A 16,824-nucleotide genomic window follows, 5' to 3' on the forward strand; every position below is an offset into this window, starting at 1 on the left:
GTGGGGAAGAGGGAGTGAGAGAACACAAAGGTTGAAGCAACTTCATAAGAATTCCTTCACTGCTGTTTATTCATCTGTGCATGAACAAAATTTTGTGATGGAGCTTTGTCAAGCCAGGAGAAGACATGGGCCTGCCATGCAGGCCCCTTTTAGCCACACGCTGTTTTTTGGACACATAAAACACTTTTCATTACCAAACATGCTGCCCCCATCACTCCCTGCCCCACCCCTACAACCCTCCTCAACTGTGAAAGCTGGATGAGAGACAAAGATGAGAGCCTCTACCTTCACAATCTTTTACTAATGTATGACTTAGGGATTTTCAAACTGCTCTCTTACCTTATGAGGTGTCAGTGCTAACACAGTTTTTATTATATAGTGAAATAGATGGTGAAAAAAAAGGCCAACTTACCCTCCCACCTCCCCTCCCCAAAAAAACAGTTTTATCTTTTAACTCCTGGGCATGGGGTAGGGAAACAGCAGCCCTGTCTCTGCCCCCAAAGGCCATGCATGCTGCTTTTGGCAAGTTACCCACTTTCCATTTTCTAGAAAAGGTGGTTTTGTTCTTCAGAGGTGGGTGTCAGTGAATGTGGTGTGCTCCTTGGTGACAGTGCTGAAGCCTTTGATGACATTGGCAAGATCTTCTTCATCTACATACTGTTAGGAAGGGGGAAAAGAAGAAGCATGTCAACCAAAGCTGTACCAGGCTAAAGGTGATTCCTTCATTTCTCTTTCCTCCTACCCCCTTAAAAAATGGTTCTGAAATAGATAAATAAGTGTATTTCTAATGTGTTCCCTTTCCTTCCAGTATGAGGTAAGAACCTAAAGCATTCAAGCACCTGAATCCAAACCAATTAGATTTTCATAGTAAGCAGTAAGTTAAGAAAAATACAATCACTCTATATATCTGCCAAATGGTAAATAAAGTAGTGCTTGTTGTAGTGTAGTGAGGAACTTGAGAGACATGAAAAGACAAAAATACATGTTTACATTTTTGTTTTGGATAATAACCATACCACACAATTTAGGTAAGCTTTTGTTTTCAAGGGAGGGTCTTCTGAGTTTCTTACAATTGCACTCCTGCTAATGCATTGAGCCAGGGAAAGAGTTGAAAGCAGGAGAGAAATAAACTATGTCCATAGCATAAATAGAACACCAGCAGTGTTACTGCAGAGAGGTGTCCTGGGCCACTGCAGCCATTTAGTACATTGGTTTGCAACCTGGACAAAGAGGTAAACAAAACTTGCTGCTATTCCTAAGCTACTGAGTGAAATAGAAGAACTGAGTGAAAAGCATTGCAGGAGGTTTGCAAGAGAATACCTGAGCCACACAGGAGCAGAGGCTTGGGTTCAGAGGAATGTAAAGCAATGTACAGAGGGTAAAAAGAATAACCCAGCTCTGTATGTATAGCTGATCATTTGATAAAGTAGATGAGCTCAGGCTGTCAGGGTTGTTTGCCACCACAAGGGAGAAAAAGTTTTTTTTCTGCTCCTGCCACTTACGAAACTCACTGCAGTATTTTTAAATACTTCTAACATGCACATGGGGGGGGGGTTGCAAGCTAAACCAAATCATGATGTCAGCCCAGGATAAGTGGATAGAGCAAGAGCTTCCTCTCTCAGCAGCAGGAAGCTGTTCTTTTGGCTAATGAGATCATACAGAGGTACACTCTGGGTGAGTTGTTAGTCCCCAAGGAATTAAATCACAAGGATGTGATAGCTCTGAGAAAAGGGCAAGGCTGAGTCATGATACCACTAAATTGGGAAGTCCATGAGCTGCAGAGTGCAGGCTGAAAGTTAACCTGTACCCACAGGGGGTTTGCCTAGAGCTAAGTTATCACTACATTCTTTCTTAAGCCTTATGAGCTGCCTGGGTCCTGCTGTTATGGCAGTGATGGTACCAACACCCCTGTACTGGGGTATGCCTGTATGTTCCAGCCCTTCCAACTGTTTGGTGTACTGAAGATGAAAGCCCAAGGAAGCTGCTTGGATTTATGTGCCAATCCTGCTCCAGTTCACTTTGCATTTTGGACAATATTCACTCACTAACTGCACACTCCATCTAACTTTGTTACTGCTTCACAGGCTCTTCAAACCCATTCTGGCTCCTTTTTAGGAACCTTATTATTCAGCTTTTTCAGGGAGCAAACACTCATGTCTTGCTGACTCCTGAACCTTCCCACACATTTGGTCAGGGAAGAGTAGAAACCAGGCTGGGGGCAGAGAAGAGTGGAAGTTAAAAGCCTGTTTCCTGGTGACAAAGAGGAAAGAAAGTTGTCGCTCTCCTTGACTTGAGAATCATCATTTTTTGTATCTGTGTGTTCAGATGCCTGTTGCTGATGCTGGCTAGTCCTGTCCTCTTCTAAATTAAGAGGGGTAATCTACCTGCACCCCTAACCTCATTCTAGTCTCATGTGGGCAGAGTTTGAAGTCATTTGTCGTACATGCCAGAAGACCTGACTGTTCACGTGATCTCTCTGTTGTCACTGAGCAGAGTACAGAGAACAGGTCTCACCAGCAGTTGACAGAACAGGAGTCCCTTGAACACAAGCTCCTACCTCTGGCACTAAATTTACAAAGGATACCAAGACATCCCACCTCACACATTTCTCTGCTGAAATGCAGAGAAAGAAAAGCCTGTGAGTTGACCAAATAGAAGGGAATTCTTCAAGGTACATATCCTTGGTAGACCATGGAGTTCACAGTTCAGTGGGAACCATAGAGAGATGTGTATGGGTCCCTTGAATCCTGTAAGAGCAGTGTGTGATCACCTGTGGCTCCAGAAGAGACTTGAAGGATTTTGAGGATCTAACCTGTGACCGTGACCTTCTAGGCCTTTTGGCTGTGTCTTCAGCAACTTTCAATATTTAGACCTTTTCATGATTCTAACAGAACAGACAAATCTGGCAGGTGATGCACAACAGCGTCATAGAGGAGCAGGAGTCCTTACCAAGCCACGACCAGCAGTGCGGTGATTGCGAAGAATGGCATCCCAAGGCGATTCTTCAAAAGTCTTTTTGTCGTAGAGGTTGAGCAGCTGGCTGACACTGCGGTGGAGAGAGGCTTGGGAAAACGTGCGACTTAGCTGGCTCTGACTTAGTCTCCTTCCGCCGGGTGTGATATGGACACTGCGGCTGCTCATGGGAGAGCCAGCTCCTGGAATTTTCGTATCTGCTAGTCCCTAAAAGGAAATAAATAAAAAAAATTAAAGGCATGATCTTAAATACTTTACCTGAATAAAAACAAAGCAGGAGTGGAAGAGAACAGAGAAAACCGTGCTTCAAAAATCATGCACAGTTATAAACAGAAGAAAAAAAAATGGACCTTTCCCCATTGTGGACAATCATATCATGAAAAAGAAAAAAAAACCAAACAAACACAAAAAAACCCCCAAACCCAACCAACCAACCAAACAAAAACAACAACCAAAAAAAAACAAACCCAAAAAAAACCAAACAAAAAATCCAAAACCACAAACCAACACTGCAAACCAGGACTTTCCCTGATTTTTTTTCCTTTTTCCTAGTTTTTTTTTAAGTAGCCAAGAAGCAGAGGTCCAAAGATTTTTTACTACCAGAATGATAGCTCAAACTTGCACAGCAAGGGGATGTTAGCAGACTTTTTCAGTTATTGTGACTAGGGGAAAAAACATTCACCCACCAGGAGAAACATGCAGGAGAAACATGCATGTTTTTGCATGCTTGTTGAGTCATCTGACACATCACACATCTTGCAACTCTGCAAGCTCTACCTCAAAGTGCATTGTGTATCTTTTGAGTGTGACACTGCTTGATGAATTGGATGTGTCAGCAATAGTCTCAAACTGAGATTAAAGAGAGGGAGGAAAAGCATTAGGGCAGGGCAAGGTGCAATGCAGGTGTACCTTACAAAGGGTGTGAATTAGCTGCAGCTCTGTGAGGGAGAGCAATGTAGCAGGACATGGGGGAGTAGGGGAACTGGCAAAGATCAGGCACTTTTTAACTTTTAAGTGGTCATCAAGTACTGTGTGGGCAGCCAGCATTGCTGGCCACATGACCTCACTAACATCTGTAAAACACAAGCGATTTTGCCACTCTATTGTAGCTCTGTCCTAACTTCTCAGATTAAGTCCTTCAACTGATGCACTGTAGAATCTTCCTTCCTATTAAGTCCATGAGCTTCTGGAAAAAGAGAAGGGAAAAACAAAATAGAAAATAAAAGAAAGGGCAGGAACATGAAAGGGAATTGTGCAGGCATGCCAACAGCAAAGACATTTTAAAGTCAAGAGGAACAACATAACATGACAGACTGTAGAGGAAAAGGAATCAAAACCATGAGATAAAAAAAAGAAGTTTCTTATGCTCTTAGCCTTTGCCAGGAGAAGGGGCACACTGGAAATCCCATTGTTTCCAAGAGCTCCTTGGTTGAGGCACAGATGCAGCATCTTGGCACTGAGACAAGAAGGAACAGAATGCGTGAAGGATGCAGGAGTCACTATCCTGCTTGATGGCACTCACAGGAAAAAGAAGCTGAGAAGTGACAAGAAGAATCATCTCATGGCCTGTGCCTGGGAAGAAGCGTGGAAGTGGAAGGCATGGCTGTTTCTATTCTCAGTCCCATAACAATTTCCATATTCCTTTTGTTTTGCTTTTCCTCAAGGGGTAGGATAGCACTACTACTCTGCTATATGATGGAACGTGTTTTTTATGCATTCTTTTTCAGAATTATAATTTGTCATGATAAAGATTACAGAAAACCTTCCTCTTTATCACTCCCCAGCAGTCTTCCTCCCACATCTCTGGTGGTACCACCACAGGTCTGTGTGCACAGATGCACACATGCATTTTGTGAAGGTCCTTAGCTTTTTCCCTGATTGCTCTCTCTCTACTCCAAACCTTCCTGGCATGCAGCTTGTCCTAGAGCATTCCAGCTGGGTGGTGGATGGATACTAGAAAGAAATAGAGCCTCTCCCCAAGTCCTGCTTTTTGCAGGCATATCTCATGGATACCAGACAAAGACTGTCAGATTGATCCTGGTTAGCCATCCACAGTAGGCAGTGGGGAACACATGAAAAGTTCCTCTGAAAAGCACATTTTATCACCTACCTTCTCACAGCATGCCAAGGACTTTTCAACTCTATTGCAGATGTCAGCTAACATGAGGTGAGAGCAGTGGCTTTGTATTTTCTCTGACTCCAGATTCAAAGTTTGTCTTTGGCATCAGAAGCATTTCAGGACCTGAAAACCAGGTGCCATAGGGCTCTGTTTAGACTATGCACCTGTAGCCTGGCTCTCAGTGCCCATGTAGCACCAGACAGTCCTTTTCCTACACTGGACAGCCTCCATTTGGTAACCAAACGAGCAATAAAATAGCAGAAAGAGGAATAAAAACTCTTGTGTGTGTGTTTGGGGGCCATATAGAAATATAACATTATGGATACACAACACTGTATTTTGGCAAACGTACCGGGTGGGTTTCACCTGATGAATACACACTCATGGGTGATGTTCTTTTCTGGAGTGGAACTAAAGGAGGCCTGTCTCGTGCATAGGGTTGCTTTTTGACCTTCCTTTGAAGAATTAAGGAGAGAAGAATAGCCAAGAGGATCAAACCTAGAACTACCATCAGCACTGCAAACCACAACTCGTTGTAGAATTTTGCATGTTTAGACTCTGCTTTGTCCTTCTCTCCAGGTGTTGTCAAGATCAGACCTGTAAAAAGAGGGATTAGGGGAGAAAGGGAATGTTATTTCAGAAAGCATTTAACAATATGCTATCTCTTTCTCCACTAATAAATTAGGCAGAAATTTAAGTAATTTTGTAGTCATGTGCTTTTTTGCACTTATGTTCAAGGTGGCATAATGGTTCAATATGCTCGTAGGCTATAATAAAAATCTTACTACCCTCAGGAGACCCTGCTTAAAGTTCTGGCATTGCTGCTTAGGCTGGAAATCACCACTGCATCAGCAGCTCTTCCAAAAGGAGGTGGTAGAGGTGGAATGTGAGGAAAAAAGGGTTCTCCAAATAACCTTGAGTGGAAATGACTACGGTAATTTCAGAGCAGTACAGAGGACATTTGCTCCAGAACTGTGTAGTGGCAATTAACAAAAGGGGGGAAAAAGGCTTAACTGAAATAAGTGATACATTAATATAAAAGCAAAGAACATGAAACATTTTTCTCCTTCCCCCCACCTGTTAGAAAAACCCAGTCAACTTGGTTGGCTTTGCTCATACACAACACGAGTGTAAGAAATCTCAGTGACAAGATTTCCTGGTTATTTGCAATCCTACATTCATATCCAGACTCTTGGCTAAGGAATTTCCATCACCTTCGCTTGCAAGCCTCCTCAAAAAGTTGCCTACGGTGCTGATAGAGCTTGCAGTAGACTATGGGTACAAGCATCAATCAAAAGAACAAAGGGGCAGAGTGCAGAAGGTGTTGGATGTAGAGCAACTGGGAACATCTTATAATGACTTTACAGCAGCCTTGCCTGAAATTCTGCAGGAGGATGGAGTGAGAACATGAAAAGTGTTATAAGGGAAATGCAGAGTAAAGAGTAATTGCAAAGACAAGACAGATCTATTTTAAGAAACCAAACAAGATGCAACTCAAAAAAGAACTTAATTAATTAAACCCAATATATAATTTAGAAATGGTTCAAACTTAGCTTTGCTTCATAGAAAACTAAGAAGTTAAAAAACTTTCATTGGAACTCTTTACTGTTAGGCACCTACTACTTAATGGACAAGAAGTGACTGAGATGTCACCACACCAAACTCCCTTGCTTCCACAAAACAGGCAAAAGCCTCATGAACAGAAGGGAAATAGGTATTATAAACTAGGTCCTGACAATATCTTGTATGACATTCTCATAAACTGGCTAGTGGAACGAATCCCAGGTGAAACTGCTGGTTGGTCATAGGAGAGGAGCAGGTGCATATCCCTTGCTGGGCTGGGTGGGATGCAGGGAGGAGAATGGATATGTATTCTGTCAAACTGAGGGAGAACTTTGGAGGACAGGATTGAAATTCAAGATAATCTGAATTTGGAAATAAAATCTAGAAGAGAGCAGATTCTATTTAGCAGGAAAAAGCACAACATTTTGGAGCACCGTATTTATGTAAAAATAAAATAAAAAATATTACATGTATGGAGAGAGGATCTGAAGCCAGTCATGAGAGTTGTCCCATCCCTGGAAGTGTTTGAAGCCAGGTTGGATGGGGCTTTAAGCAACATGGTCTAGTGGAAGTTGTCTCCCATGGCAAGGGAGTTGGAACTAAATGGACTTTAAGGTCCCTTCCAACCCAAAGCATTCTATGATTCTATGATAACAGTTGGACTCAATGATCTTAAGGTCCTTTCCAACCTAAAGGACTCAACAATTCTATGATGTAAAGGAACACAAATCCATCCACGGCAAAACCACATATTATCTACACACCTCATACAGTAAGGCACTAAGGAATCCTCTAATCTTGCAATGAGATGCCATCCTGCCTGTCATGCACTAATATCAAATTTCTAGCACAAAAACATAAAATGAACTGGTGCTAGGTAATTTCTTCTCATATTTACCAACTCCATCTCCAGCGTTGTACTTGATGACTGGTGTCATGGCACTCCCTTCATCAGTGATGCAGGTCACTTGAAACAAAAAAGCTGAGCAAAAAAGGTTAGAAAATACTGTCAGCAGCAGAAATAAAAATTCTGTAGGTGCTGCTTTTTCACCATGATCCACCAGCAGAGCTGGACAAGTCTGAGAAAAAAACAAGGCAAGTATAGCACATAACCCACCATAATGCACCCGAGTCCCAGACCAGAGCCTCACAATCCTTTATATAGGGGTATTGAAATTCTAAACTATGAAACATGACAGATCATGGATAATCATCATAATGATGTTGCTACAAAATATGTTCCTCTTTCACCACTCAATCCTCTCTCTTCCAATGTAACTGGCAACTTTTAATTTATTTATCGTTTTGCCCTAAGTCCCTAATGCTTCATTCATGGCTGACACAAACATGTTAAGAACATTTGAGTTAGAAAAAAAATAAAATTATTAGCACCACTGCAGTAATCAAGATGGTAAAAAATAGATTATAAAATCCTTTGACAAACAGAACCCCCAACGTCTTAAAAACAGAGAATGGGGTTTTTTGTGTTTTTTCTTTTTATTCTTCACACACACACACATTGACAGTTTCCTTTTATTTTAAAGACTGCAAATTTCTAGGAGAAACTGCATTTCAAAACATGACTGCTCCAAGAGCTACTGACTTAATTTGATTCAAATGAAAATTCAAATGCCAGTCTTTTCTGGAGCTGAAGATTTCTATGTATTTCCCAGATTGTAGCCCTGAAGGGTGGAATTGCAACAGAGCTCCAGGATTTGGGAAAGCTGAACCCTTACAATGAGCCAAAGCAGTCTCACCCAGTCAGGTGTAATGTCTAAGAGGAAGTTTAGCTCCAGGGATTTTTTTTTTCAAGCATCTGCTTAGATGCACATCAGAGCACCTGTAGTAAACTCCTACGCTCTTAGCTTGGGACTGCAATGGAGAGTTTTTCTCAAATTTTAGCACACGATAATATTCATTTAGCTCAACAGACTTTTCACAGAGAGGAAGCTGTAGGAAACCGAAACTGACTTTTGTCAGATGTCCTTGGTAAATAGAGCTCGGTGTCAAAGCCACTGTAGATGCGCTGCCCGCTCTCAGTCACCGCGTACTCCTTCAGGCGGCCGTTCAGCACGAACGTGCGACTCCAGTCTATGTGGATGGTAGATAAATTGCTGACAACAGAGAATGGAGCCATGTACCGAGGTGCTGCAAGAGAAGGAAAAACGATCATTTCTGGCCAACAGGCTAGAAGTGATTCAGTGACTGAGTTACACAGTGAAAATACAGAGGGTCTCCATGATACAAGCTCTGCGTCTCATGCACTCCCTTTCTCTCTCAGACATATGTGTATGATTAGGGGAGATACAAGGAGAAAAGACAAAGCTGCTGTAGCATGCTAGTATCTGCACTGAGGAAGCAGAAATATCTTATAACTTGAAAATAAAGATCTAGAACTCCCTCTCTTCACCTTCATGTATGCAGGACAGACACAAAAATTGTATAAATTAAATTCCAGCTTAAGGTGGGGGACAGGAAGACACGGGATGGTATGCAAGCTTGACTGCAGCAGGCTGTGCTGTGGGAAACCAACTGCTAAGCAGGGGGCTCTCTTCCAATCCCCAGAAACTGCCAAGATCATCTTTAAAACATGCACATACATGAAAACAAGGGGTTTCAGAAAAGCAAGAACAGATGGCAGATAGAAAAGAAACCCAGAACTCACTTCAGGGAGGAAAAGTTCATCAGCTGGGCTCAACAGCTTGCTGATAAAAAACTTCATTTAAGCTTGAGGTGGTCCTTTCTTGTGGTATTGCCATTAAGCCATCTGCCCTATATATGATGCTCCGTTCATAAGAAATCTGCTTGTCCAGCTTCACTTTGCTGCTAATTGCCCACTGTCACTAAAGCAAGCCTTCCAGGCAAGAGGAAGGAGACAGACAGAGGGACTCTGAAGACCAGGTATGAAGAAGTCAGCAAGGCAAGAAAAGCAAGACTGAATGAAGAGGGCTGTAGATCTAGTAGGTGGGGGTTTTAAAATCACTTTCAAATCCTTTTGTTCTGTGTGTCTCACCAGTTCCTTATGAATTTTCTCCACTTAAAAATCATAATCATGTTCCAGCCTTTTAGTTTGCAATTTAATAAAACCCAGCTTTTGAGATAAGGATCTTTCTTTTGTTTGTTTTTTTACTTTTGTTTTCAGTGGTGTCATGAAAGAAAATCTGGGCCTGTTCCACCTGAAATTTTCAACTAAGGATGTATCAGATACATTTTTAGTAATTACTTGCAGAACTACTAAATGATGCAAAAGGGTTCTTCAGAAAGGTGATTCTGAAATCCTGACATGAGATTGTATGATAAAAAGTGAATATCTTCTTTGCCCTGACCTGACAGACTGAGGTGAAATGCCCATCTCATCTGTTATGGAACGACTCTGGCTACAGCACTATAGATCTTTTCAATAAAAGCTGATGTTATACTACTACAAATGCAGTTTTGATGGCAAAATCTATTCTGCCTGTAGGCACAGGCCCTGCATGCTCAATTTCCATGCAGATCACCACATGGCCCTAAAGCACTGCCTGTGGTAGTTAGATAGCAATGCATTCTTAATTCAGTGTCCACAAGGATCCAATCATTCAGATGACATCCAAGGAAAGCTCCTAGCAGGAGTGTGGCATGAATTAGGACAGTAAGATTGTTCCTGAAAAGAATCACCAAGTCTCTTTCAAGATCTCCACTTTTCCAAGGTATTATTTATGGCAGTGTATTTATTACTACACCTCACCCTTCTGGTAATACTTGAACATTTTATGTTCTGCAGCTTTGCTGCCCATTTTCAGTAAAATAAAAGGTTTCCAGGTTCCCAAGATAGAGGAGGTGACATCAGATGATGAGCAAAGAAATGTTTTTGAAGGTATGAGCAGTTAAGCCCCAGAGCAGAATTTCAATGACATGCTGCAGAGACACGGTGACCAGGGACATGGAAGAACAGATTTCTGGGGACATCATCTTCCACAGAGGAGGGGAAGTCATTTGGCTCTAGGCAGCTCCAGGCCTCAGAAGCAGCTACCGCTGATGGCTGAACCATTTCTCATACTCACGCTCTTTTTCCGTGGTGAAACCAATCCATTCAGAGGCGCTGCTGCCAACAGAGTTGTAAGACACAACTCGCAAGTTGTAAGTTGTGTAAGGCTCCAGGTTGGACACATTGGCACTCTGTCCTTTTCCTGTGTACTTCACCTCAGTTGGGCCAGGGCTGCATGCCTTCACTGCTGGCTGTAGGTTCAGAGGACATGCCATATACACATGGAGCTCGTAGCTGAAGAGAAAGTTGAGATTTTGATTAATAAAAAGCCTTAAAAATGTAACAACCAATCATACATTTCATGCTATTTGCTGTCCATCTGGCTACTGGAGAAAAAAATGGACCTGATCCCAGTCTTTCTCTTGGAGATTTTGATCCTAATGGTAGGATAACTGAGCAATTGTGGTTGTAAGTCACACTTACAAGGAAACTGTTGATGTCTGTTACCTTGCTGCTCACTTTTGCAAATCAGGATTTGCCTAAGTAACTCCTGGATGCAGCTACCTCTTCACTGCAGTTGAACTTACAACTTCTTGGCTGTGCAAGTACAGCCATCAGACAATCACCTCCACTCACAACAGCTCATCCTTTCCACCTTCATCCTCCCCAATATCCTGCTCAGGAGCAAAGCAACCATTGCATGTAAACACTTCCCAGACGGTATTCAGGCCACAGGGAATATCACCACCAACATGGTGAAGAAGGAGCACGGCTGCCACAACTGTCCAGTGCTCTCAGCCCTGCGATTACAGCTCAAATTGTTCCTCCACCACCTCTAGCCGAGTGGCAGCTCCTACCTGGTTACAATGCCATTGGGTGACTGAGGGGCACTCCACTGGAAAGAGGCGTTTCTGGAGGTCACGGTGCGGATCTGCGGGGGAGGCTGCTCTGAGGGTGGAGCTGGCTGTGTGGTGAATTGAGCCATGGGTCCTTTGCTGCAACAGTTGAAGCAGGTGCAGGCCTCCACGCCAATGGAGTATGTGGTAAAAGGTTTTAGTCCATGTATAGTCTGCTGGGTGGCAGTCCCTTCTGACAGCTATAAAAATTAAGAGGGAACTTGTCATGGCTTCAAGCACAAGTACTAAATAAGAGTTATGGAGGTGAATCAACTCCAGAAGAAGACAGGCAGAAGATTCTACATGTTCTTTAATCTGACATTAATGCAGCTGTTGTGAAATGTTGGGAACTCTGCATTTTTTCCCCCATTACGAAGTTAAAGGGCACTCTTCAAAGGAAAAGACTCTGCCATCAGTGGCCTCACAGATGTCTTGAGTTGAGCTGTGACCACTGTATGTCAACTGCAAATGTCATTCTGAGGAATAGAGAAACCGAAAACCATTAAAGAGAGACTCTGGGATAAGTGGTACTGAAGCAAAAAATAAATTAATGTGGAACATAATAAGCGTGCTAGCAAACACTCATGCATATCTCACAAGCTTCCTCAATGTGGATACAAGAGACAGCACTGGGCAGTGTGATACCAGTGTGTCTGGTGGGTCAATTTACTCACAGACAGGAGAATGCACTCTCTGGTAGGTACCTCTAAGTCGAGGGCAAACATGATGCTGCTCTGCATTCACACAATGCACCAGCCATGGTGCTGAGTAAGCCTGTTATGAAACTCTTCTATGCTGAGCAAGGGAGACATGGCAGTTCTGGCACAGGAACCACTGCCCTTGTTCTGAAACTGCTCACAGGGACTGCCACTTCACCTTGTTGCCGTATTCATTTGTTGGTACAGTTTTTTAAGCCAAAGAAATAAAAACATGTAGAAAACACCAACGAGGGACAACATCTGCTCTCATTTGGCAGCATATGATTTAGCAGAGTTCAGCAAAAAAAAGGAAGGAAAGAGTCAAGCAAGCAAAGGAAAGCACTTGGTACTTATTGATGCCAGGAGCCAGAGTGGAGCCAGCAGCATGGCAGGTGTGAGGGAATGGAAACGGAAGGCCATGCAGGCACCAGTGGGATGAACTGGCTGAATCAGACATGGACGCAGCCAACTGCACTAGAAGGAATAAATGGGTAATGTGAAATCAGTAGACAGCTTAAGCTCATGGATGGGATAGTGCATCGCAGAGCAGTCAACAGCAGGAGGCCAGGAGAGGAAGGCAGTCTGTGACCAACAGTAGCAGCTTGTAAGAACAAAATTGTTAAAGTTAGAAAATACAAGATGAAATGGAAGTACAGAAACAGTGCTGACAATACTCACCACCACATTAGTCCCTCTGGTATCATTGGAAAACAGTCTGTAGATACTGACCACCCCATTAGGCTTAAGAGGGGGGCTGATGTTCACCACAGCCACAGTGGATGCCACTGTGTTGAAGAGGGGAGCTCCCAGGCCCTCAGGAGGGGCAGGGCCTGTCCGGCAGCGGGACCAGCTGCTCGATGTCCGGCCCACCGAATTTACTGACCACACCTTTGGCAAAAAACAAGGAAACTGTTAGCAGAGGATTCAGGCCTACAAAATATCTGTGTTTAGCCAGAGATGCTACTGCAGCTGTACTGATACTGAGTAAAACACAGTGAAATGATGCCCATGGAAAATGTCCCTTGGTGGCCACCCAGCACCTGTGTTGACCCAGTGACTTTCTAACAGAAGAGTGGAATATTTTCCACCACCACATTTAGGGAAAAGAAGCCGAAGTCATGTCTCAGGCAGCGTGTGCTCCTGTGTCTCCTTCATACCTGATCTCCACGCTACGAATTCCTGTGTCACAACATGCAAAGAGTACTCCTGAAGGAGGTGTGATCAATAGGGATAATGTTCTCAAAGACATCTGAACAAAAATACTAATATCCAGTCGTGGCAGTTTCTCCCTTCTTCATACTTCATATACACAGGCAGTCCTGGTGAATTCAGCCTGGCCCTGGCTGATACTTAAAAGTTACATTCACCTTGACTGAACTACACAAGCCAAACTCTAGTTACTCTTTAGAGCAAGTGAGTTTTACAGGAACATCTTTCTCTTAAAAATATTAATGTATCAGTTATTTGGCAACATTTTCAGTAACTCATAATATAAATAAAGCCCACTGAAGTGTATAGGTAAGCCAGCCTCTTCCATTTATTTTTCACAACAACATTTGCTTTATTGCATGAGCACAAAGGCAATGGCTTCAGTTCCAAGATTTCAAAATTTAGCAGCTTGAATTAGAGCTGATTAAAAACCACATGTCTCTATGAACTATGCCTACTGATTTTGTCAGCTACCCAAAACCAGAGTGATCTGCAGACTACATAAAACTCAGCACTTATTAAACACACTCTCCAACAAATCTGCATGAAAATTAAATTTTGCTTTCATCAAGGACTGAATAAACATATGGAAGGATGTATAATCTTATTTATCAAAAAGCATTTGTATAATTAAACACGAATATCATAAAAGGTTGCCTTAGGTCATCATTTGCATGAGTAAGTAATTTGTCGAATGTCAGGTACAATAGACAGAATAGATGGATGCGTGAGCGTATAGGGTTAAATTAGACTCAATATTAGCCAACCACATAGTGATCAATCAGAATGATAGATCTAAATGGCAATACAAGAGGACTGTCTGAGCGATTTTTAGTATAAGTATTCCTTAGTAAGCTTTCATGTCGAACAGTTCTAACTATAGTAAAACACATTCTTATGTGATCTGTTCTGGGCAGAGATCCTGGGGAAGTGAATGGTGGGACTATGTCTTACAAAGAAAAAGGAGATTGAGAAGTAAGAGGTCTTCAAAATTGACCCCAAATCCTTCCAGCTTGCAATATTAAGTTCCAAGACCACAGGACACTTCACAAGGAGTTTGGGGAAGGAAAAAGGATAAAACAACTACTGTGGCTTTGAAGACTGTGGTTCTGCCAATTACAACCCAAAGCTCCTGCCTGATTCCATCAGTAACACACAGAACCATCCTAAGTACAGATGATGCCCTACAATAAAAAGTTCAGCCGAAGCACTTTCATTTTCAGTGAAATCAGTAATACATCTCTGTTGCGAACTTTTCATAAAGTCAAACTCTGTTCACTTTACTGCAGTAGGTCAAACCCTCTGTCTCAGTTCAGTTCCATTAGCTACAAAGATTTACTCACAGTCATTTATTTCAAGGGGCATATTTCTTTGTGGAAAGAATAAGCCACATATGGTAAGAGCAGCTCTGAATGTGGCACTGGCATTGGCTCAGCACTTACCTGAGCTCAAACGCTCCAGTTATATCCAGGCTGTGTCCCTAATGAGCATGGAGCGTAACAGTGTTGGACTTGACCTGCTGAGCAAGCTGCCCACAGCAAAAGTGAAGGTGGTGATGTAGGAACAGAGACTTCCTGTGTAGCACAGGAATTCAGCTTCAGAATAGGAGCTGAATTTTAGACAAGAGAGGGATGCAAACACCTCATTTGGGAAGCAAATACCTCACTGAGGGTTGGATGGAGACACCTTCCTTCATTGATCCTTGTCTTTCAGGAAAAAGTCTCAGTTCAAACCGACCAGGGCTTGCTCTTTCAAAACATCCCTCCCAGTCAGACACCTCAGCTGCCTGGTCCCTCAGTGACAGCACCCCAGGGCCTTGTTTCTGTTGTCCCCATCCCTGTGGTCACACCCATGCCAGCCCCTGGACAGTGTCCCCTGCCATGACACACTGAATTACAGACCAGGGGCACAAGGCAGCAGGAGAGGCCTCTCCATGGTCCCCACACGATGCTGACACATACCAGAACTGGAAAGGCTTTAAACACAAACCCAACAGCACAGCAGTTCCCTCGCCATCATCTGCCCCAGGGCACAGTTGTGCTCTGGGGCACTGCTACTCCTAGGAAAGGAGCATCCTTCCCCATCCCAAGCAGTGTATGGTCCTCTTGTGCCAAAGAGCTGGGAGATTTGTAGCAGAGCTGAGTCCTGCTGAGCTTGAGACACCCTGTTCCCCATTATCTCATTTGCTCTTGTATTTTGCACAGGACTGACATGTACTTTGGAGGAAGTAAAAGATCAAACAGAAGGGTTGAAATTCCTGAGCGTTTCTACTGTCATAGCAGTCCAGCCACCCCTGGGAATAACAGAGAAAAAGAAGGAAAATGACAGTGGGGATGCCATATTTTGTCCCAGTGTCAATTCCCTCTTCACTGCTGCACCCAGAACATTATTACTGGGTGTCAGCAGCTTTGAATTGCTTAAATAGAGATGAAGACCCATCCTGCCCCGAAAAACATGGACAAAATAATGGGACCATGATGTGCAGACGAGTGTGTGGCTGGTTTGAGCCTGGGAATTGGTTGAGTCCAGAAGAAAAGCAACAGTGATGCTTTTGGAGGAGTGCTGCTGCCTTCCCTCCTCCTCAGCATCCCAGTGCCCCGTATCAGGCACCATAGTTATGTGTTGGGAGCCGAGCTGAGGAAGGGATGTCCTGCTTGAGTGTTAGCAGGGTGGTGACAGGGACATGCAGATACTCCTTATCTGGCTGCTAATGCACTTTTTATCTCCTCCCTTTGGTGAAGGAGATGTGGCAAGGCCTCTTGTACTTGAGCAGCATTCAAAGCACTCTTCTGAGGTGATGATGCTGTCCTGACATACTGCAGTCTGTTGTCACCTGATCACCAGGTTTGGGGTCATTAGTGTGGCTTGGGTTTCTAATAATAACCCTGTAAAAACAATCCCAACCCAGTGCAGCCTGGAGGAGACTGAGGGGAGACCTCACTGTGGTCTGCAGCTTCCTCACGAGGGGCAGTGGAGGGGCAGGCACCAATCTCTGCTCACTGGTGAACAGTGACAGGACCCAAGGGAATGAAGTTGTGTCAGGGAAGGTTTAGGTTGGATATTAGCAAAAGATTTTGCACCCAGAGTGTTGGGGTTGTCCTGTGCAGGGCCAGGAGTTGGACTTCAATGATCCTTGTGGGTCCCTTCCAACTCAGGATATTCTATGATTCTGTGCTCATCCCCTTCCATACTACAACTAAGGGGTTAAGGGACTTCTTCAGGAGGCAAGTAATTGAGGTTCAATCACATGCTCCAATGGAGGCAGTCAAGCCTGCTGCCTTCTGGAGTGAGAATGCCCAAGTGGATGATCCATCTTTGTTGTTGGGATGCTCCCAGTGATCCCTTTGGGGCTGTTTCACTTTGCATGAACACTATGAAATCAAGATTGACTGGGCAGAG

At 43.4% G+C, this 16,824-nt stretch overlaps 1 protein-coding gene across 9 annotated transcripts in view; it reads right to left on the reverse strand.

The window, feature by feature from the left end:
* Window positions 1–450: 450 nt before the first annotated feature.
* The window catches only part of USH2A (usherin), a 379,342-nt gene continuing 362,968 nt past the window's right edge, over window positions 451–16,824 (reverse strand). For 4 of the 9 annotated variants that reach the window (XM_051783912.1, XM_051783913.1, XM_051783911.1 and 1 more), the window contains 8 exons: window positions 12,895–13,104; window positions 11,480–11,718; window positions 10,699–10,916; window positions 8,627–8,803; window positions 7,554–7,637; window positions 5,445–5,689; window positions 2,950–3,180; window positions 451–657 (listed from right to left, as the gene is read on the reverse strand). In XM_051783912.1, the coding sequence (XP_051639872.1) occupies window positions 568–657; window positions 2,950–3,180; window positions 5,445–5,689; window positions 7,554–7,637; window positions 8,627–8,803; window positions 10,699–10,916; window positions 11,480–11,718; window positions 12,895–13,104 (1,494 nt within the window). In that variant the 3' untranslated portion in view covers window positions 451–567. Of the gene's footprint in view, window positions 658–2,949; window positions 3,181–3,750; window positions 3,823–5,444; window positions 5,690–7,553; window positions 7,638–8,626; window positions 8,804–9,320; window positions 9,493–10,698; window positions 10,917–11,479; window positions 11,995–12,894; window positions 13,105–16,824 lie in introns of those variants that run through there. The other 5 variants (XM_051783908.1, XM_051783907.1, XR_007903998.1 and 2 more) reach the window with 4 other exon arrangements.

This window comes from Manacus candei, unplaced genomic scaffold (assembly GCF_025592945.1).
Source record: "Manacus candei isolate 608988 ecotype Guabito, Panama unplaced genomic scaffold, ASM2559294v1 h1tg000017l, whole genome shotgun sequence".
Taxonomy (NCBI): domain Eukaryota; kingdom Metazoa; phylum Chordata; class Aves; order Passeriformes; family Pipridae; genus Manacus; species Manacus candei.